This window comes from Labrus bergylta, chromosome 1 (assembly GCF_963930695.1).
Source record: "Labrus bergylta chromosome 1, fLabBer1.1, whole genome shotgun sequence".
NCBI lineage: Eukaryota > Metazoa > Chordata > Actinopteri > Labriformes > Labridae > Labrus > Labrus bergylta.
Window position 1 is genome coordinate 21,183,195 of NC_089195.1, and position 21,749 is coordinate 21,204,943.

The 21,749-nt window shown below is 38.7% G+C and overlaps 2 protein-coding genes and 1 long non-coding RNA gene across 4 annotated transcripts; 1 reads left to right on the forward strand and 2 right to left on the reverse strand.

The window, feature by feature from the left end:
* Positions 1–3,332: 3,332 nt before the first annotated feature.
* tnip2 (TNFAIP3 interacting protein 2) lies at positions 3,333–6,753 on the reverse strand. Of its 2 annotated transcripts, none has more exons than XM_020639728.3 (6): positions 6,095–6,753; positions 5,369–5,671; positions 5,150–5,239; positions 4,771–5,034; positions 4,501–4,617; positions 3,333–4,394 (listed from the first exon to the last, which is right to left on the reverse strand). In XM_020639728.3, the coding sequence occupies exons 1-6, from the start codon at positions 6,404–6,406 to the stop codon at positions 4,113–4,115; spliced, it is 1,368 nt and encodes a 455-aa protein (XP_020495384.1). In that variant the 5' UTR covers positions 6,407–6,753; the 3' UTR covers positions 3,333–4,112. The 2 variants fall into 2 exon arrangements, with proteins under 2 accessions (XP_020495384.1, XP_020495385.1); XM_020639729.3 differs by having other exon boundaries at positions 3,333–4,391; positions 6,095–6,752.
* A 2,154-nt stretch (positions 6,754–8,907) lies between these two features.
* LOC109988246 (uncharacterized) lies at positions 8,908–14,976 on the forward strand. Its single transcript, XR_002278141.3, has 3 exons — positions 8,908–9,231; positions 12,252–12,364; positions 14,827–14,976. It is a non-coding gene; the product is annotated as an uncharacterized lncRNA (long non-coding RNA).
* On the reverse strand, positions 10,788–13,754 carry sfrp2 (secreted frizzled-related protein 2). The gene is made up of 3 exons (XM_020639669.3): positions 13,195–13,754; positions 12,908–12,988; positions 10,788–12,552 (listed from the first exon to the last, which is right to left on the reverse strand). Exons 1-3 carry the CDS (start codon positions 13,694–13,696, stop codon positions 12,248–12,250), a joined length of 888 nt encoding a protein of 295 aa, XP_020495325.1. The 5' UTR covers positions 13,697–13,754; the 3' UTR covers positions 10,788–12,247.
* Positions 14,977–21,749: the final 6,773 nt, after the last annotated feature.

Sequence of the window (21,749 nt, forward strand, 5' to 3'; positions counted from 1 at the left end):
AGGGTAAACGACATGTTTATGATATCAATGACTGCTGGGATTCTCTTTATAACATAAATTGTCTAAAAGTAAACTCAACTTGATGTGTAACTTTAGGAGTAAACTAAAATTTCAGAGAAGGAATGACCCTGTGTTTTAGTTTGTAGTTTGAGTTGCTAAAATGTTCTCTCCCCTTTTTTTAACTTCACATAGATATGCCCACAATTTTAAATATTATGAAATGAAATGAAATATTACATGTTTGTTGTAAAACTGACAAAGAAAAAGAAAACTACAATGGTATAAACAGCAGTTTTTGCAAAAAGGAAGCGAGGAACAGTTATGCCCATCACAGTGGCTGCTTCCTCTTAACTTTTTCAAGAGCGACTACTTGTACAAAAAAAAAAAACTGAAATGGTGCGATTTTACAAGAAAAATATCCCCTCTAACAAATTTGATGAATGAAAGACTTGTGGTGAATGTACCTGATACAACAGATGACAAAAAGTTTTGGTTTGTGAGAGCACCATCCGAGAAGATATGAGTCATAATTTATTTTAGGTATGAATGACTGCTGGTCTGTGTATGTAGAGCGGGCTCACTCTAAGTCACAGGTGATGTAAGATCGGATCTACCACAATTCAGCAAATGCCCCCAAAAATTACGCTAACGTAGACAGGTAAAAAAAAAAAAAAAGAGAAGTCAGAGCAATATGTCTGAGATACAAATGTGAGCTGTGATCTACATAAAAAGGCACAGATTTGTGTTCAGTAGATATACTCAGAGATTAGAGCCACTTCATTCAACTCTTTCTTTCAGTCAATAATAGACTTATTATGTCTTTAAAAGTCATTGGAGATGTGTTCCTTGTACCCTCCTTTCCTTGTTTTGATCTTTTCTGCAAGAAAAACACAATGGTGCACTAAGAGCAGTCTTTCAATGACAGGAGTGAGCACAAATATTATTAAAAGGGATCACAGCTGCCTTGTAGCTTGTAATAACAATGTTGATCTTTTCATTGTCAACTGCCTGGAGCGCTTTGGGATCATATACTCTTGTAAATGAGGGAATCTCGCCATGTTTTCCCAGATACAATCTAACAAAATCCTGTTTTTGATGGCTAAAACCTTGAAACCCGTTCCCCAAAACCTTGAAGGAAACAGCCAGCTTTATCACCTACTACCTGAATCATATTATGTTAACTTAAAATGCGCAAGACGACAGCACTCTGTTTTCAGATATAACTTGTCTGCTTTTTTGGGAATTCCCTCGTGATGGCGGGAAATTCCCATTCTTTTAGGATACAAGATTAAAGGCTTTATCTATCCCTTCTGTATTTGTCTGGATAACTGTCAGGCTGAAGTGTTCCCTTTGTGTCACTATATGATAGCTACATCGGTACATCCTGATGATTTGAAACCTCTTTTTTTAACAGGAACTGGTCTACCATCGTCACCTGATTTTTTACCACTTATGCTTAAATGTCTTAGAAAAATTCCCAGAATCAGGTGGGGATATGTGACCTACTTTTTCCACCCTTAAAGAGGTGGGTAGAGCTTTTGTGTGTGTGTGGAAGTTCAGTCACTTATAGACCCTCTTTTAAAGAGTGGGTGTGCTAGCTGGGGGAGAATCCCCTGCAGCTTGTGGTCTTTTAAGGGCCTGTGTGTATTTCTATAGTGCATGTGGTTGGTTTGTAGATGAGAGAATAAAATTGCCCTTTCAAGCAAAATTGGAACCAATCAATCTATAGGCACATTTACTGAGGCCAAGTTGGTGTGGGATGCAAATGAGATAAATGTGTTGTAAAAAATCAGCCGCGACCTATAGTCACCAGTTTGCTGATGAGTAAGTTAGCATGTGATTCTGCTTGCTGTCATTTTTTTTTTTTTTAGCCCTTGGGGACGTAGGCTCAAGCACAATATGCAAACTGTTTCAAAGTGTTTCTTCAAAACCTTTAGGTTTGACAATTTTTCTCAAATAAGGTGTCGTAAATTCATTTCATTCCAGTTTTGGTAGACTTGAAATTACCCACAAATATTAATTCTCTATAAATTTTAGATTTTTTTCAGATTGTTTGCAACTTTCAAAAAAGAACATATGTTGGCCTTTCTAAAGAGAACTTGACGCAAAAGTTTTTGGTTGAAAACCCCTCTTATGTCTTTGCCACAAATAATAGGCTAGCCGAATCAGCTGTTAAGCATGCTAACTAGCTAGATTGGCTGTGCTCAGGTATTACAAATTTCTCAGTCCCTTTTGAAGTTCATATTTGTCAGTTACCTCTTGTTGTATACACATGACAGGGTAAAATGTTAAAACTGGACTTTTGCTTGGCAAATTCTTTGAGACCTGACAGGTTCAGGCTACAGGGTCCTGTTCAGCTTCCTAAGCTAATTTAACAAGCTGCTTTTCATAGCGTCATACATGAGCGCTTTCACATATCAATATATTGTCAGAAAGAACAGTAAGTAATATTGTTAAAAAGCCTATTTTCCAAAATGTTAAACATTCACTCAAATGGAGGTAGGGAATATAAGAAAGCTAGAATGGGCTTGTTTTTACCTTCATGTTTGCTAATATTAGCTCGCAAGCTAAGGACCATTCCAGAAGAAGTATGGCTCTGGCAACAAAACCAATGAGAATAGTACATTTATGAATAGTGTTTATTTTTAGGAGGCTAATTCAGATTTTTTTGTATTCTAAAACTTTTCATGGACTTGCTTTGAATGAGATATCGAATTAAAAAAATGCAACAAAAGGGGAAAGTATTCACTCACACAAAGAACACAGTTGTTAAGCAGCTACATCTCTGCTTTGCACCGCAACTACATGTCTACTTCCTTTTGAACAGGGGATGTCCAGCTTCCTGTGCTTACTACACCGACCCATGACAAATGATTCACCAAACATCAACATGCTTGTTCTGTTTGTGTCAAAGTGATACTTGACAGTGTCATACGACAGACTGTTTGGTCTCAGACCCACAGGCAGATATCGAGGGTTGTTGGGTGTAACTTGAGCCAGTGTCTTTCACTGGTCTTCTCAGTATATCCCTGTAGTGTTTTTGCTTCAGCCAAACAACAGCTGGGAATATGGCTGTCACAGTACAGCGTGCCCATTCAGGCAATGCAGTGAAGGGGTTTTCCAACGCGCACAAGCACACACACGTGACACAAATGGACACACACACACAAACACACATTGAAAAAGACAGGCACATAGATTAAGTAGCGCCAACACTTTGGTGGTTAAGCTATGATCTGTGGTTTCAGCTCCAGGCTCCAGACTTGAAAAGTACAACACAGCATGCAATAATAAAACATATTTATAACTATATAAATCACCATAACTTCAAGTGTGTGTGATACGTTTTTTTTTTTATTACAAAAATAATGTGCCAGCTCAAAAAAAAAGCATTTTGTCAGTTGGGATGTGATCTTAACAGTTTCCAGTTGTAATGTATTTCACTTTTTCTATTCCTAAAATGACCCCCCCCATACAAAAAACAGCTTTAATGTAAAAGACAACAAAAGAATTTAACTCAAATTATATGCCTTTTCCATTTTTTATGCACATCGAATAAATATTAAAATAATAGTTTATGTTAAATCTGTTATTAAGAATATATAATTTACAGGAGAGAAAAATGCAAAGTTCAACCAAAAATAAACTAATAGATGCGCAAAGTCAACTACATGTCTGGATCCAACATTAGAAGCTTATGCATCACGATCTCTTAGTCGTATGAGCATATGATTACTTTTTGGCTAAAAGTAAGAAAGTGCAATAGGTTGTAATTTGACAAACTGAGGTATTTCAAAGGGTGCATCAAAATGCACATCCCGGTCACAATAACATCCTGTATTACGACAGGCGAACACTAAAAACCAGACACTGGAAATACACAGGCTGAGAAAATCCACACAAAGTCATTTCCCATGCAAAAGGGGAACTTTGGCTGAAGCTGTTTGTCCATAGTGAAGTAAACTGTACAACCCAGTTGTTTCATTTTAAGTCAAGACTCTCTGACCTGGAATCTCCATCCAGGCTATTTTCTGACGTGTAGTGCTGCTCTACAGTGTTCAGTTATTGTCAGCGAGATATATCTTTCTTTTCTTAATGAGTGTTGTTTCTGGTTATAGTTTGGCACACTCCTCACAATGGTTCAGGTACTCTGTTGCGTGTGTTTCACTGAATGTGGCGAGGCAGCGCGGGCACTGCAACTCTGACAGGCCCGGGCATTCGCTCCAGGCAGGTTTTGCTGTTGATGCTGCTGCTGCTGCAGGCTGTTTCTGCATCTCAGCAGGGCTCCTTAATAAAGGCTCTGAAGAGTCCTTGTGTCGCCTCGAGGAGATTCTGTGTCCTATGTGCACACGACACATGGGAACCACTTCTCTGCTCTCCCTGCTGGCTTCCTGCTGAGGACAGTCACAGTCAGGATTGCATAAGCCAACGCATAGAGGAGTCAAAAAAGCAAGTGAAAGTGTCTTGAAGTACATCTTTGTGTAAGGGCTGTCGTCTCACCTGTTTGTGTAGCTGTCGTTTTAACTGATAAACCTGCTCCTTCAGATCTTCCATCTGGCCCTGTGCTCGCTCTCTGTCAGTACGCTCAGACTTAAAGTCCTCTACATAGATTAGAACCTGGGGAAGGAAGAAAATATTTACTCTACATATCTCTTCAAATTTGTTTTCAAGTTTTTAAACACTTCAGTTGCTAGAAAGCTGAATACAACAAAACTTGTGCAAATAAGTGTGTACTTTGCAAACTACAGAGATGTGGGGAGCCCGCCGTACCTGCTGCTCCAGAGTCTGGATGCGCTCTCGATCTTGCCTCCTTGTCTCCTCTGCTTCTCTCCCAAGCCGCTCACACTCATTCATCCTCTCTTCTAGTAAGCCGTTGAGCCTGGAAATTTCATGATGAAGCAACCCTGTGCTTGCAGAGCCGATCCCAGGAATCAAGCCCTGCCCAGAGGTCTCCTTCAGCCTCTGACACAATCCTCTGATGTAGTCCTCCCTGCTGGAATCGTACTTTTGCCACTGAGTATTCAGACCTTGTACCTTAAAAAATTAAACATCGATTAACTCGTCTCTTTAAATGTTTATTTTTGTGGCAACCTGATTTGATTGCAGGGACAAAATGTCAGAAAAACATGTGTTCTAGGTAAGTACTTACATATGCTACACGCTGCTTTAGCTTTTGATTTTCCTCCTGAAGTTGATGGATTTGGGAGTTGTTACATCCAATATCAGAGGACTGTGTCATCTGTAAAGTGGTTAAAGAGAAGTTACAACAGGTTGTAAACTGATGAAAAGCTTAAATAAATTCAGGGACCAGTCACCCCTAGAAAGCCTTAAGTGTACAACATCAGTTGAACACAGCCGAGACACACACCTCCTTAGTTTTTCGCTGCTGAGCCTCATCCTCAACCTCTCCTCCCCCCTTCTTGTCTTTCTCCATTCTGACCAGCAGCTCCTGGCACACCTTCACCGTTGCTGTGAGCTGGCTGCGCAGTTGGTCCGCCTCTTCGACCAGGGATGAGCAGAGTACGGCTCTGGTCGCCTCTGACCGCTCCTTCTCCTCAAGGGTGTAGCGCAGCCTCTGGATCTCCTGGTCCTTCTCGTGGCCCGGCTGACACCTGACACTTTCTAGTTCCAGCTCCTTCTCTCTGAGCTGCATGGTTAGACGCTGGATCTCCTGAGAGGAAGACAGATTAGTTGTATGGTGCATTTGGTGTATTTACAAAAACTGTTAATAGGCTACATGCAATCAAAAAAAAAATAAAGTTATATCTTTTATTTATTTACATTTATTCTGTGTTGGATTTTTTTATCACTCTCAAATCAGTTTGCATTTCTGTGGGTGTATTTGAACATTTATTTCATTGGAGACTCCTAAGAATGCATGTGTTAAATTATAACCTTGAGCAGGGTGACAATTTTGATAAAGCTTTCAATAAGGCAAAATAAGGATTTAAGGGCTTTAAAGTGTATTAGCCTATTTATTAAAAGGAAGTAAATGTTGTTTCTTTGCCACTTGGCTTTTTTTTTCTCGCCTAAGTCTAACAACACTTCATTTGCAATTTACAACATAATTAAAAGTGTTCATTGCGTATTTTACCTCTTCTTGACGAGATGCCTTGAACTCCACATCGTTTCTCTTCTGTTTCAGTTTGCATATTTCTTTGCACAGGCTATCCAACAGAGACTTGGAGGGTCCTATGTGCATGGACTCGTTATCTCCCACGTTCATGTAGATCATCTCATACCTCCCCAGCCTTGCTTTTAAATCTGCAATGATATTGTCCTTTACGTAGATCTGTTTGTTCAAAAGCTCCATTTCCTGTCGCGTCTCATGATACAGAGACGTGAGCATGCTGTAACTTCTGTCCTTCACCATATCGTTATCCGTGTTTACGCTTAAGTTATCCATTGCCCGGCTCCGTAGATCTTACAGAAGGTTCAGACTTGTAATAAACCAGCATTTGACGCCTCTGCTTCGAGACCCTGTGACTACAAAAATGTACCGAGATCAATTGTGTTGAAGCTTGTGTCGACAATAATATCCCCGGACAGTGTTGGGGATTTCCTGGGGAACTTCCCCGCGGACTTTTTTTTTTTTTTTTTTTTTTTTTTACGATTCGTCAAACTGAGCCAGTCGATCGTCATTTGGAAGGTAAAGGGGTTTTATAGCCTTGTTGGCATAAATGGTAAAGAAAATACAGCAAAAGACATTTAAAATACAGTCAAAGAAAAGTTTAAGTTGGGCGCTACACACAGCCAAAAGTAAGTAGTCGTGCTGCCTTCATGGTCGTCGGAAACGTAGGGTACTAACGCGAAAGGTGCGATTTGTCGAAAGCACCTTGTTGCTATTGGTTAGCACATTAGAAAAAATATCTGTCACATGCATGTTAAATAAAGAAGACGCTGGTTGTTGTTGTTTTTTTTATTTGGGTCTCAAAGGTTGTTCGTGGAGAGGGAAACTTTGCATGCATCATGGAGGAAACGTTTTACAGGGTAAAAAGTTACAACTAGGTGCCAACAACACTCTTTTCATGCAGCTTCAATAGATTATCTCCCCAAAAAACACTACAGATACCAGCTTCAAATATATCATTAAGTCCCACGTGTAAGTGGCTTATGTTTCCTGGAGTGATATTCACTCATCATAATAAATTAAATTTTAAAAAGGTTGTTAACAGGGTTTCCACAAATTGTGCCCCCCTAATCGACACATCAAGTTAAGCTGGAGTGTCAGCAAATTCCCCACTTCATAAATTACTTTAGTTTGTTTTTGTTCATCTTTAACCAAGATAAGCTTCATTTCTCATAGCCCTGAACGCATCATGAGGTCTCTTCAGCACTGTAACAGCCGGGATTGCGCAGTTACGGCCATGCCGGTGAGTGTTTTCATGTAGGCTTGCATGTCACAGTGACTCATGCAGTATGAACACTCATTGGCTTTTTAAACAATCATTGGGGACCTTTTTGCGTCCTGAAATGTTGGGAAAGAAACTGCATCCGTTACAGAAACAAATTACACATGCCTAGGACCTACAGTAATAAGTTATATTTATAGCTTTGACTCCATACAGTCATTGTGACCCCTTGATGCTACTTCTGCTCTCACTTAGGCCAATATTCTTTTGGTTGTGTTTTCTCCATGATATCATACTGTAACCAGTAACTGTAACATTTGGATTCCACAAAATATACAGGCATTAAATTAACCATCACTTCCTTTTGGGAAAATAGCTGAAAATAGCTGAGCGCTAATCCTGTTAATGGTCAAACGGTAATTTGGGATTTTCTTGCCAAAAATCCACCCTGATCATGTAGGTTATTTTATTTTCTGAACAGGCTGTTCCTGTGTCTACAGCTTTAAATGCAGGTGAGTTTTGTGCGACCTCGCCCCTCTGAGGGCTTGGGTGGCAAGGGCTTTCTTGCACCATTCCTGGTTGCTTAAGGTGAGAAGGCAGCCTCAGCAGGCAGAACAAATACTGTGTTTTTTTTAGGGTTGTGCACAAAGGGTGAACAAATACTGTGTTTTTTTTAGGGGTGTGCACAAAGGGTTACTGCCCTTTGTGATGTTACAAAGGGAAAATCTCCAAACAGCCTGCACACACATTTTCTGAAAAGAATATATTTTTCTCATAATTGGGGGGGGGGGGACCAGCTAGGGACACATATTAGTGTTTGGAAAATATGGGTAAGTGTATTTCACATAATATGTGATCTTTAAATAAAGCCGTTTCAAATAAAACCAATACAATTTATTAAAAATAAAATTTACTTCACAATGACCTTGCAATTGCAGTGTAAGTCTTTTTTTTAAAAGGAAAGGTGCAATGAATATAGGCTAGTATAGTAGGCTACAGAGATGACAAAGGATATAAGCACTGTGAAGTATCCATGATAAAGTGTGGACATGTTTTATAATGTTGACTACATATACATCTGGTAAAAAAAAAACATAACCATAATTATTTAGAATATTGAGTATCTATCTAAAGCCAGTCTTTTCTCTGCCCTTGAATTCATGATACATTCACACATGTAGGTCTACAGCCCTCTGCAGTAGTATAATGCAATATACGTGAACACATACTCTTTGTAACCTAATCTCCATTCTCTTTAGTGGTTAGACCCTGGACTACTATGCTGATCAAAATGAAACTAATGTCTAGACTGTAGGTGTAGACTGTTGAGTAAAATACTTGAGTTGTCCAAGAGGCCTCATCAGTTGTACTTGTCCTGGAGAGTCCCAGACAATTCTTTGTCAATCACCGAGTGATAGTGACATATAAGGGCTGTGAAGGTGAGTCATTGAGGTCACAAATCAGTCATGTGATAGCCAGGAGTCACATGAATCAAGATGTAAAGTGTGTAAAAATGTTGAGTAGGTGTGGCATAGAAGGTGATCAAATTATTTTTTAAAGACGCAGTTACCTTCGTTTTCAATACAATACTTTATTGTCCCCCAGGGGGAAATTTGTTGTCACAGCTTTGCACAGTTGGTACACAGGTATACTTATATGATAACATGGGAAGAAACATGTAAAAAAACAGGAAACACATAGACAATGAAAGAGGCCAGTCAGAGTGGACACTTATCAATAACTGATGGAGCAAAGCTCTTTTTAAAGCGAGCCCTCTTCCAGGTCAGAGTTCTGTATCTCCGACCTGCTTCGAGAAAGCAGAACAGATGGCAGAACAGAAAGGAGTGGATTGAGTGGGTGAGAGGGGTCCTGGTCTCTGGTGAGTGCTCTGTGAGTCCAGTGCTTTGTATTTCAGATGTGAGAGGTTTTTGTTATAGGTAGACCAATGATATGCAATTCAGAAGACAGCAGCAAGGTTACCAAAATGTAATGAATGCTTGCACATTTGAAGCTGCGACCTCCAAACCTTCAGGACACTGCTCAAAGTTTTTCTTTTTTTTAACCAGTTGGTGTCGTTCCAGAAATGTAACATTTTATTGCACTACTTCCTTACAACAGAGTTTGATAAACAGCCCTGTAAAGTATCTAGTTGTACCATTTTTGATGATCAATTTTAAGTCAGTCCTTTACATCATATTATGTTTTGTTTTTTTAACGGCATTTTCACTGTTTTCTCATATTTATATACATACAGTAAATGAGCACTCCGACTACTATCATGAAGATTACTGTTATGCAACAGCTAATATTTATGTCTATCATTGTTTGGGGAAATATATGAATCGCAAAATGACTAAAGGCATGCTATGTAGGCTATGTAGGCTATTAATACAAATAAGCACTTAGGCTAAGGCTCATAAACAAAAACAACCACAAAACAAGCAAAACTATATAACCACCAGAAGAAAAACAAAAAATGTTTTTGAGTGTTTCAGGAAGAGAAAGTCTTGTGAGCAAAGACAGAAAGTGACCTTTAGACTTCCTCTTTTATTTATAAATATGCCTGTTGTAATATTTCAAAAACACCCATGGATACCAGCAATCTGTGAGTAGTAAAAACATCAGAAAATAACTGGTAAACAAATTGGTAAACAAAACTAGATACGGTTGTTTATGTAGTCTGAATATTTTATAAGGAAAAACATGCAGATAATAAAAACCAGTTACAAAAGAATTAATGCATAAATAATTGAATTAAAACAATTAGGTGTGTACAAAAACCCTAATGCTAAGTACCAACACAATCTGCCATCTTGTAGGCCAGTGGTTCCCAAAGTTGGGGTCGTGAGCCATAAATAGGGGGGGCAACATGAGATGCCTTCCAAAAGAGAAAACCTTAAAAAAAAAAATCAACAATTTAAAATGGTATATTTTACAAATTACTGTGAATATATATATTTATAAAAATGTAGTTCCATTTTAAATAAAGCACATCAAGTGAAATTAAAGTAATGTGTAAAAAATCCTTAAACAGTTTGCACATGGCAGTGTTCGTGTCTGCTGCTCTTTACACAGAAAGATGCAAACACCTGTGGGTCTATTTATGAAGTTTTGTATCTCCACTCAGCGCTGAAGTCTATACATGGACATTAATTTATTCTGCTTCTAGCCTTTCTTTAAATAAATTGGTATATAAAATAATTGTATGCGTGCTTGAAGGTGGGCTATGTTATATGCCTCAGTCACTTTCAGGGATATTGGGGGTCCCCAGTCTCTGGCACCCTTATTTTTGGGATCGTGTACTGAAAAGTTCTGGAAAATAACTCAAGGCTGTTTTCACTACTGAAATCCACTAGATGGCAGCATTTGATAATTAACTTGTATTTTTTTCCTCTTGTGAGTTCTGTTTCCTTTTCCAAACAATAAAAAAAGTCATTTCAAGCATGTTGTTGCTTTTAATCGCTGAAAACTTTTATACAAGAATAAAAGACAGTATGTTATTTACACAGTAATACTTTTAAAACAATACTTTACATTGCACACATACACATCCCATAATTATCTGTGCTTAACAAGTTACTGCTCATCAAATCAACACTATCAACCATTAAGTTCAGATATTCTATGTTTATACCAAAACTTTTGTCACACAAACAGAAGGATCCAAACCAAAACTTAAAAAACATAAAATGAAATGTGTAAGTTGGGGAGTAGAAAAATATGTGTTTTGTGGTAGAAAAGCGGTGGCTCAAGTACAAAACAATGACCAACAGTATTAAAATGTTGAAGAGGAAGAGAATATAGCCAGCTATCTCTCATTTTTTGCTTGAGAAAACAGTAGAAAAGAAAAATACAAAAAAAATTTCGTCTTTGAACATCACACTGGGATCACAGCTTCACTCAATATGCAACACACACACAAACACACACACACACACACAGATGAATACATTTTCTGCGATGTAAATACAGCATACCTTACATTCCAAACTAAAGGTTTTTACTTGAACACTTGAATCATGTAGACCAAGCAGTTGTGGGATTTAAATCTTTTTTTGTTGTTGTTGTCAGTCCTTGAGTTTTGAACAGACTCAGAAAACAAGCAACTGGTGATATTTAACACTGTTAAAGAAAGGCCCAATGATGCAGGCTTTATATTTTTGGGTTATGACACAGATGACGGAGGAAACAAAGGCACGAGAAAAACCAGGAGAAAAAGACTGAACTCTCTCCTGGCAGTATTTAACAGTAGGCCACATCTGCCAGTGATTTTTTTTCGGAGTCAATCATTTTTAATCCCAGATTCAAAGCTCTGCTTGTTTTCACTATAAGATGTAATTAGTCATTCCTGTACACCTGGGACTCCAGCTGGGTGCAATTAACTGCAATTAATGAGGTGACAGCGGAGACTGCTCCCCAGGAATACAAAGAGCCACGTAAATCTGACCACTGGGGGGCACCAACTGCCAACTCAGTGCAAAATGAGTGGGAGTCATTGTTTGAACTTCACAAATATCCCCTTTTTTCTGATGCAGGTATCAGTGTGCCCAGATAAAGTCATGTTTTAAATGGGCTTCTTGGTGAATGTTACTTGAGTGTATTTTATTGACACATAGAACCCTAAAGAAAATGAATATCCACAAGAATTATTGTTGCAGATAGGCAAAAACATTAACGAGTCACCTGCAGATGTGTTTTGATTAGGCCTACTTAAAAGTTGTTTTCTTTTCAAAGGCCAAAGAAACATCTTCACAGGAATCTAGAGAAGAACAAAAACTATTATTGCAACTTTTGTGACTACTTGACGAAGATAAATGGAAAGATCTCAACAAAACGTGCTTCTCAAAAAGTTGACAAATAGGCCTATGCTCTTTTTTTTTGTGTGTGTGTCCTTTCTAGCACTGCAGCTTGCGGATACTGCGAGTAATCCTCTTGAACTCCCGCCGTCCCTTCTGCCATCGCTTGAGAGACGTGATGACCAGCTCTCCGTCCATCTTCTGGCCCATGACCAGGTAGGCGGCATTGATGTCGTTCATCTCCTCGCACACACACTGCAGGCCGTCCTTCAGCCACAGCACGGTCTTCCTCAGGTCGCGCTCCGTCACGCCGTTCAGCTTGTAGATGGTCTTGCTCTTGGTCTCTGGCACTATCTTGGTGTCTCCGTTAATGTAGAAGATCTCCTTCACTTTGATCTTCAGGGCTTATAGTGCAAGCAGGAGAGAAAGTAAGGAATGGAGACTGGAAATGTTTACAGAGAGTGTATGGACATCATCCTACTTGACATGTTGCTCTAATGAAAGCCATGTGAGAAGCTCAAGGTCTGTGTATGGCATATGGTTTAGAGCCAAAAATGCATGCAGTATGGGAGATAAAAGGGGGACAGAAGTCCTGGTTGCAATTCACATCTTTTCTTTAGACTTTACATTCAATGAGGCAAATTTAACATTAAAAAAATATATATCTCTATGTTGCCTAAAATCTCCTGAAATCTTTCTTTATGACCTCTTTGAAACTGCACTGCTCTATTTTTTTTTTTTTAAAGTGGATGTACTTACCAAAGTCATTTTTGCAAAGATTGTCAACAATTTCGTTGTCGTTATCATCTGTTTCCTTGCAAGCGTCGCACACTCTTGGCACTAAAACATAAATTAGACATATTTATAGTTACAAAATCCTCCATAATTCAACACTACCCTTTTCGCGCATACATCCTATGCAGCATCAACAATAGGCCTACAAAATGTATTTTCAAATATTTGCCATTCCGTGCAAAATAAATATGGGATTCATGCACAAGACTTGGAAATTAAAAAGTCTAAAATGCAGTTTTACGTCGTCTTACCTTCTTTAGTGGCTGGTGCAAAGGTCTCCATGCCTGCAGGCGGAATGCACAAGTCATTATCGAGTGGGAATCGGTTGCAGTCCAGCATACTCGGCCACGGGAACCCAAACGCGGACATCACGGGCTCGCATCCGTTCTTGACGCTCTCGCACAGAGATCTGCACGGCTGGATGGGCTCGTCCAAGTCATCCAGACACACGGGAGCGAAAAGCGAGCAGAGGAACTTTCTCGTGTCGGGGTTGCACTGCCTCCGTACCAGCGGGATCCAGGACGAAGCTTGCTGCAGAACTTCGTTCATGGTTTCGTGTCCGAGCAGGTTTGGGAGACGCATCTCCGTGTACTCGATATCGTGGCACAGGAGGAAATTTGCAGGGATTGGCTTGCAGTTGTTCTTTTTGGGGAAGAATTCATGCTGGCCAAAGTTGTATAATCCGTGGATAGCTTCCATGCATGGGAATGTTATTACCAACAAAACGGTCACTGTAGAGACAAAAGCTCTCATTTTGTTTGCGCGTAAAACCTGAATGGTACAAATGTGAAATCAGGAGCTGCTCAGCATCAGTCAGTGTGGAGGGAGTCTCTGTCAGTGGACAGCTCTTACTGTAACAACAGGTTTTCTTCCAGGCTTGTCTGGGAGGAGTCTGAATGTTGTGCATAAAGACTCCCCTTGAACACTTGGTTTTCTAGTTTCCATAGGTCAAAAAAAGCCACATTTGTATTTATTGCTCCTTGGGTCTTTTAGACATGTTTGATTTTATGTTATAACTCAAGAGTTTTTATTTATCACTATAACTGTTTTCCCCTCCTTAATTCATCTCCCACCCTTCATGGAAATAATAACAAAACGTGTCAGACACTTTTCCTCATTACGCTCAAATCAACAGAAATATGACCTGTGTGATCCTTCACCTTGCTGTGTTGTTTTTTTTTTTTTTTTTTTGCCTGTGCTGTAAAATAGTTTGGAAATGTTGTCAGAAAGGGTATTTAGCTCGGTTCAGTGAAGCGTTAATTTCCCATCATTAGTAGTTTAGCAGGGACATTCTCCGGGCAGGGCTGGCTCATGCCACATGATGAAATATTGTTTGCCCCACTTTGAGAGGCAGAGCAGCACTCAGCACACCCATGGGGGGAAACCCAATCTGCCTCCTCTTGCTCTACAGGCCCCCCTTCAGCTTCATTCTGCTCTGCAGACAGCAGTGTGGTTCTTCTCAGCACTGACCTCCCTCTTGCTGAAATGAGCAAACACTTAAATCTTGTTTGTGGAATATTTTAGTGAGAAGTTTTAGCCCACCTAAATTACAGAAACATATTTCCAATCATATTTTTAGTTTTCCAGATTTAGAGAAGTCTGTCACCAAGATTCCTGCTGCATATATAGAAGACCCAAGTGCCATATATCCATTAATTTTTTCCATTTGTGCATGATAACAAGTCATTTCCAATTATTTTCTAGAGCACTGAATCTCATCAGGTCATCACTCAGGCCTTAAAGACAGATCGAGACTAACTGTGCCAGATTATTCCTTTTGCAGTCTGTAAACTGTGTCACACTACTAGCCTTACCTTGAAGAACTTTGAACGTGATTTTGTTCTTGTGTCATGGACTGACCTGTTTTCTCTTTTTGTGTGCAGCCTGCCTGTGAGCCTCACCTCCTTGCTTTGGATTTTTATTTGGCCTTGCTGCTTTTTGAGTTTTCCTGCGCCAGCCCGTCCTCTGTTGCCACTAACTGCCTTAAGCCTTTTATTTTGCTACAAGCTACATTAAAACGTTTTAAAGACTGACTTTTGTTTCCGTGTTCTGCATACTGGGGTCCAAACCCTAAAACTCAAACATAACACTTCTCTCATTATCTTCAGATAACGTTGGGTTTCCTGTGGAACCTAATTAATTTCAGTAATTTTTCTTATTATCTCAGGATAGCTGTTTTTTTGTCAATAACATGTTCACAAACAACATACACTTTTTAGTGATCTAAAATAAAATCAGTAGGTTTGTCACTGAACCCGCTGTTACTCACACTAATGAGGGTACTTAACTCTTTGGATATAAGATGAATAAATAAAGATCTTGAGAAAACAACCAGAAATTACCCTTTATTTGTCGGAAAACAGAGTTAAACGTTTACAATAAAGTGTATGGATGCATGTCCACTTATAGGGCCTCCGTTACTACCACCTAAATGTTATAAAAATAATCTGTGTTGCTATTAAATCATCAGCAACATGTTTCCTTTCAGACCTAAAAAATTGATGATTGTAGATTTATTCAAAGAATAAAGTGTCCCTTGTTGATATCTATTCTGTATTCTCACAGTTCAGTCTTGTAAACCTTTAAACTGTCACCCACTCAGGTCCTCTCTTTAGGGTTAATTCCCTTTAAGGAGCAGGAGGAACAAAACAATCATTTGATTTAAAGGCATAGTTATAATGCATTAAACCTGCCTTTAAAGTTTAAAGCTCCTGAGGAGAACTTTACAAGAGCATACTTTGGCAAAAGGTGTCACTTTTTAATGTTTTTTTTCTGCATTTAAAACAAGACTGAATAAGAAAGTGAGTCCATCTTCTGTGTATAAATGTGCTGCATCTAAATGTTTATACTTAAGTGTTGTCCTTGACTGGTTTCGTGTAGCGTCATAAATCCACAATATTGTTTGACAGTAAAGCAAATGTACTGCTTTTAGACTATACAGGAGAGCAGAGCTGTACTAAGAGGACATTTTATAACTGCAGAGTGACAAACTTTAAATATGTTCCCTCTATAATCAAAGTGTTGATTTACACAAAAAAAACAAAAAAACAGGATTTGCAACTTATCTTAACCTGTTCCATGTAGACAGCTTAAGTGCTGAAAATATGTGGGATGAGATAAGTATGCTATTGTCTGCAGATCTTTGGTCTCGTGTTATTGTAAGATTTCTAGTTAAAGCTACGTTGAAGGATAAAAATATGTCTTTCAAGAGTTTGCAGCCAGAGCGTCAAAAAGGACTTCTTTAAAAATGACTCAACGGATCGTGTTGTATGGGATGTGTTGCTTTAGGTAGCAGTCAGACATGAAGTCCATTGACTCATAGATCCAGAAGTTTTGAGTTACAAATCCATAACCGAAGCAAAACTATGCACTTTGATTAATAATAATACAAAAGGATAAAAACATAGAACACTCAAGGAAAACCATAGCATCATTTATAAAGTAATGGTGGTTTCTGACTAACTTAACCAGGATCATGCCAGAGGACATCAGGATGCTAAACTGTATTTTTCTTGCAATCCTTCTACAATACTGGACTGAAAAAAAAAAAACCTGGACTGGCTTCTGGCTTTATTCAAATGAGTAACAGGGTTGAATTTCTCTCATACAGTCAAGGTTTGTTGTGAACGCAGCTTCGAAGCGTTGAAGCAGAGACCTTTAGTGTTTCAGTCAGAGTCAAAGGTTTAACTGACTTTTAAAAGGGCAACTCTCCCCCTATCATCCCCTTTTCTTGAGAGTGTGTTTGTTCTATTTAGTTCTTTGTAGAAACGCTTTTACGGACATTTTAGGGACTGGAGCCCCCCTGTTAACCTGCAACTGGACTCCCCTAAGCTAAGCAGCAGGTCAGCGAGCTAAACTCTACCTGTGGTGAGAGAGGTCACATGTTAACCTCTCATGTGACCCACACGTGATCAGCGATTTATAAACTTACAATCCAATCTAATTTTCTGTTTAAAGCAAATTTAAAAACAACAAATGTTGACCGAAGTGTTGTACAATGTCACATAAAAACAAAAAACAACAAAAATCCTATGACCAAGCATAGAAAATTCAACACCAAAAAGTGATAAATAACTTGTGAATATGCTGTAAATACAAACTCTTATGGCATGCAATGGGGAATGAGATGTACATAAGGTAGTAAATAAATCGAAAAGAAAGAAACCTATAAATTATGGAAAGAGTCCAAAAGATGATAAATATACTACAGTAAGAATGAGATCAAACCTTACTAACCCAAAGACTTCATTTTCCCAAAATACTGATAATGTACTGTCTGTATTAAAGACACAGTTTCATGGAAAGTTAGGGTAAGAGGAAAGCTGATCCTAGGCCTGTGCTTAAAGTCACCCCAGCAGGTTCTCATTACATCTTCATCTGAAAATGAAACACAGCTTGTCTGGTCTTCTATCTGTAGCCCAATAACCCTTCTTTCTTTAGCTTTCTACTACCCTTCACCATTAAACCAAGCCAATTTTATACCAAGACTAAAGGACCAGACTTTTGTTTACAGTCTGTATAATGTATAGTAAATTGGTCTAAATAATACCGAACCTCTGTGTTTGAGGAATCAGTTTATTGAAGGTCAGTAAAGACGAATCTCTCATTCCGAGAAGCATCAAAGCCATCAGCGCTGCAATAATTTGAACCAAACCAACCATGTTTTAGAACAGTCTCTTCTTGGCTGAATTCCAGTTTTCTGCAGACAGGCTGCCAAGTTTTACACAGGATCTTAAGATTGTGGAAAAATGATTTGCGATCACAACAGATTACAGGATTGCTCTGGCCTTATTCCATAATTTTCTTATTGTTAAAGCTTCTGTGAGGAACTTTCAGGTTGTGTGGATTTTAACGACCCCTCTGGACAAAACAGGACCGTTTATATCGTCACTGATATTCATATTGTCCTGTAGATGCAAAATTATTTGTATTTTTTAAAGGAAGAATGTGCAAAAATTGTATTTATAAATATCCTAAATGTCTCTCTGAGTCATGGCTGTCGACAATGAGTGAGAATCCGGCTGTGTTGTTGTTGGAGCCGTGTTTACATCAGGTTTATATGAGCGGGACGGCCAACTCCTCTCCTTGTCTATAAAAGCTGTTTTAGCCAAGGCCTAGAGAAAAAAAAGAATAACATAAATAAATAACATAATAACAGTAGCCTACACACTGCTCATTTTGATGTCACGTTAGCGTTTCAACTCACGGTCATTCCATGTCAAATTATATGCAATGTAATGCTAGTGTGCTAACATTAGCCTGCTAACATAACAATACCGGCAACAGGCAATTGCAGCTCGAGCAAAGGACAATTTTGTTCTGCTGCTTGCGCTTGACTCCTGCCTGCGTACTCGCATGCAGAGGGGTTGGAGGTGTGCTGCTGTAGGAGAGCGGAGGCTTCAGAATGGCGGAGGTGCTGCCAAACAGCAGTTTGTTTTGGTTTCATGCTGGTGCTCAAGAGCGACATCTACTGGATCAAAAAGTCACACATTCTTCCTTCAACAAAAAGTCACACATCTTTATTTTAAATGTCTAACATGCTATAAATCTTTGACGGGGAAAAAAAACTTTGCTTCAGAAGTATGCTGTTAATCTCCTCTTCTGACACCTACCCCAGAGATGACATGCTTATTAAATAATTACATAGAAATAATTAATCATCCCTCCAATCTTCCTGTTTGCTTTTGCAGGTCATAAAGACCCCCTAGTATATTCAGTCTGTTTCAGAACCAGCTAAAAACTCCTCACAGAAGCTTTAACACATGCCGTGAAAAGACCAAAGTTATCATACTAACAAGTAATGCATGGGTAGTCAAAGCAAGATATAGCTTATCATGTATTTGTCTTCCTGTTGACCTTTGTAACTATTTAAATAAAAAAAAATCCCCCACTGTTTGACTGGTATGACTGGTATTTAAATGCCATGAATATGGGTGCTGACTATCAGTTCCACATTAACTTTCCTGCTACCATATATACTCAGCAGTGCACCTGCTGTTTCATGAAATGCAGCTATGTTTTTGCGACTTGATTTTTGTAAATCGTTTGACTTCAGTAGAAACAAATTGGCTTGAGTCTGAGTACCATTAGTATTTCTCATACTGGCTCAAGAAGAAGAGTTTGAGAAATGAAAACAAAATAATGGGCCATCTAATATGTCTACAGATGAGAAAAGTGAGATAATCTCTGGAATTTGTTTTCATAAAAATGATGTACAAGACTGACTGTTCTATCTAGTTTTTTTTTAATGCAAGTCACAAGTCTTCACTTTGAGGAACACAAGTCTTCATATTAATCTTCCCAGCCCCTTTCGCTGCACACTGAGAAGCAACAATTCAGCTCTGAACACAGTCCTTTGGAGCACTAATGAGCTTGTTAACTTCAATCATTGCTTCTACATTGACATTTGGGAAAGAATTTATCCCATCCAAGAGGAATTAATCTTATTAGCGCGCCAAAGTTATATAGATTGTGCCCGCTTGGCGTAAGGGATGTTGCTATTGTACAAGTCTAATTGACTCAGTGTGGGGTTTCAGAGCAGCTGTGGGACACGTAGACGACTACAGCAGACTTTTGGATGGACAGATGAATTTTATTTGAGATATATTGTATATATCTAAAATATAAATGTAGGTTACAGCTTGAAGATATTAGCACAGCTTAGCATAAGAGACTGAAATGGGGAAGTAGATGTTATTTAGGTTTTATGGTTAGTTATGTGGCAGAGGAACAGTGCACTTGTTTATTTTTACAGATAGAATGTACTATAACACGTTAAGTTGGCCACATTATGGACTCATCTCTTACTCGTAAGTATGGAATTTTGGTCAGTGGCTCTTTGATTCAGAAAGTACTCAAATTAGCGAAACTAAATATTAAACACTTTTGGGCCTGATACACAACAGGATTGTGAAGCTTTTGTGCCTGCTAAAGCTGTGCAAATGGATAAAGAAAACGGTGTAATTCACAGAACACATGCAGGGGATTGAATACAACCCTGACTGCACAGCAGAGCAAACAGCGTCTCTGTGTGTCGCTGGATGCAGTAAGACAAATGAGCCGTCATGCAGTCTTCTTGGTAAATGGATGTAAATGGTCCCAAAAAGACCAAACCAGACTCTTTTGCTCTTTGCACTAGATCACTTGACTTCAACAGCACATCAAAATAAAAAATACGATAGAGGACACCATTCATGAATGATGCAAGAAGGGTAGCCACAGCTTCATATTTTTGTAGCATTGGACCACCGAAATGGTTGCTGTATTAAAAGACTTGGAAACAAAAAGGAGGGCGATATTAACCTTCTCATATTACTTTTGGCAAGAGAGCAATGAAATGCATTTCTCAAAATCTCAAGCTATTTCTCTTTTGGGTCGTTAAGACCACCTGTATAATCCATATGGAACAATCTCTGTATTCAGAGGCTGGTCAAAACAACAAAGTCAGATTTGCACTGCAAAAAAAAAAAACCTCATTATACCGTAAAATACTACATTGAGTCAGGCAGGTTAATGCCTCCAGGATGTCCTCTGTAGGACCCTCCTCTTTGACCCCTCACTGATCCTGACGCTGGAAGATTCACAGTGAAGGGTACCATGCGGATATTTTACAACTAAGACCAAAGTACAAGCAGCTCTGTTGTCAGAGAAGTGTTTTCTTAATGACCTGTACCTGATCTTCACCCGATGTGGAGAGGGGCCCCCCACAGTGCAACTTCACACATTCTTCACCAAAGGACTGCTGCTGTTCTTCTCTTAATGACTTACTGAGCGTTTATGAATGAATCTTTACTATGAATGGAAATTAGTAGGAAGTTTAATCTGGTTACATAAAAATACATTATACATCTATCTGTTATTTAACATTTATTTTATTTGTATCTGTGGAAAATACATGCAAGATCTCCTCACCTTTATACTCAATGAAAGTATAAAGAGCATTAAATATATAATAGGTTGTTTGCAGAGGCAGTGTCTGTGATTCAAATCAAGCAGTTTTATTATTTTCCATTTATCAGTGTTGAAAAACAAAACTTTTGTCACTGTTTGCTATTACATCATTTAGAGCTCTTGTCATTCTGAAACAAAGTTATCCAGTTCTTTTTTCCATTTCAGCTCATTTTCTGTAATAAAATCTCTGCATAAAATAAAAACAACTTTATTAAAATGTAAATCAACACATTGGATGTGAGTGGAAAAAGAATAAGGCACCTGGTTTCCTCCCTCCATTAAGTCAAGTTTTTATGCAGATTGACTAAAGACAAGTTCTCCATGGTAAAATCAAATTACAGGTCTGGTCATGGATCATTTACCTTTTGAAAGTTTATGCTGTTAAATATAATCTTGCATACCTTTTATCATAGTGATTTGGGGTATAGAAATAAAGTAAAAAATCATCATCATTTAATTTTAGCAACGGTGGCAGAAAGTGACCGACAGTGACCCCTGGAATACCAGACACTGGCTCAAGTGTAAATAAAGGTTAAGTATTCATTCACAGATGTGAGACTACAACAGGGACACGGTTTGTGTCGAGGTAGAGTTTAGGATTTGGTGTTCCCTGAGGAGAAACAGACTTTACATGAAGTTCAACCCAATCTCAGAACATACTCTGTGGTGCAATCTCTATTTTTCAAAACAGCCATTTCTACAGTTCTAAGAATGGGATGAAGTCTTCAGACAAAATCCTGTAAATAAATTGCTTACTTTTTAAATTTTTCCTGCCTGCCCCCTCGTCAACATTCCGCATATAATCAAGGTGAGCCAATTTGAGAACGCAGTAGGAACTATTCAGGAAAATTCACCG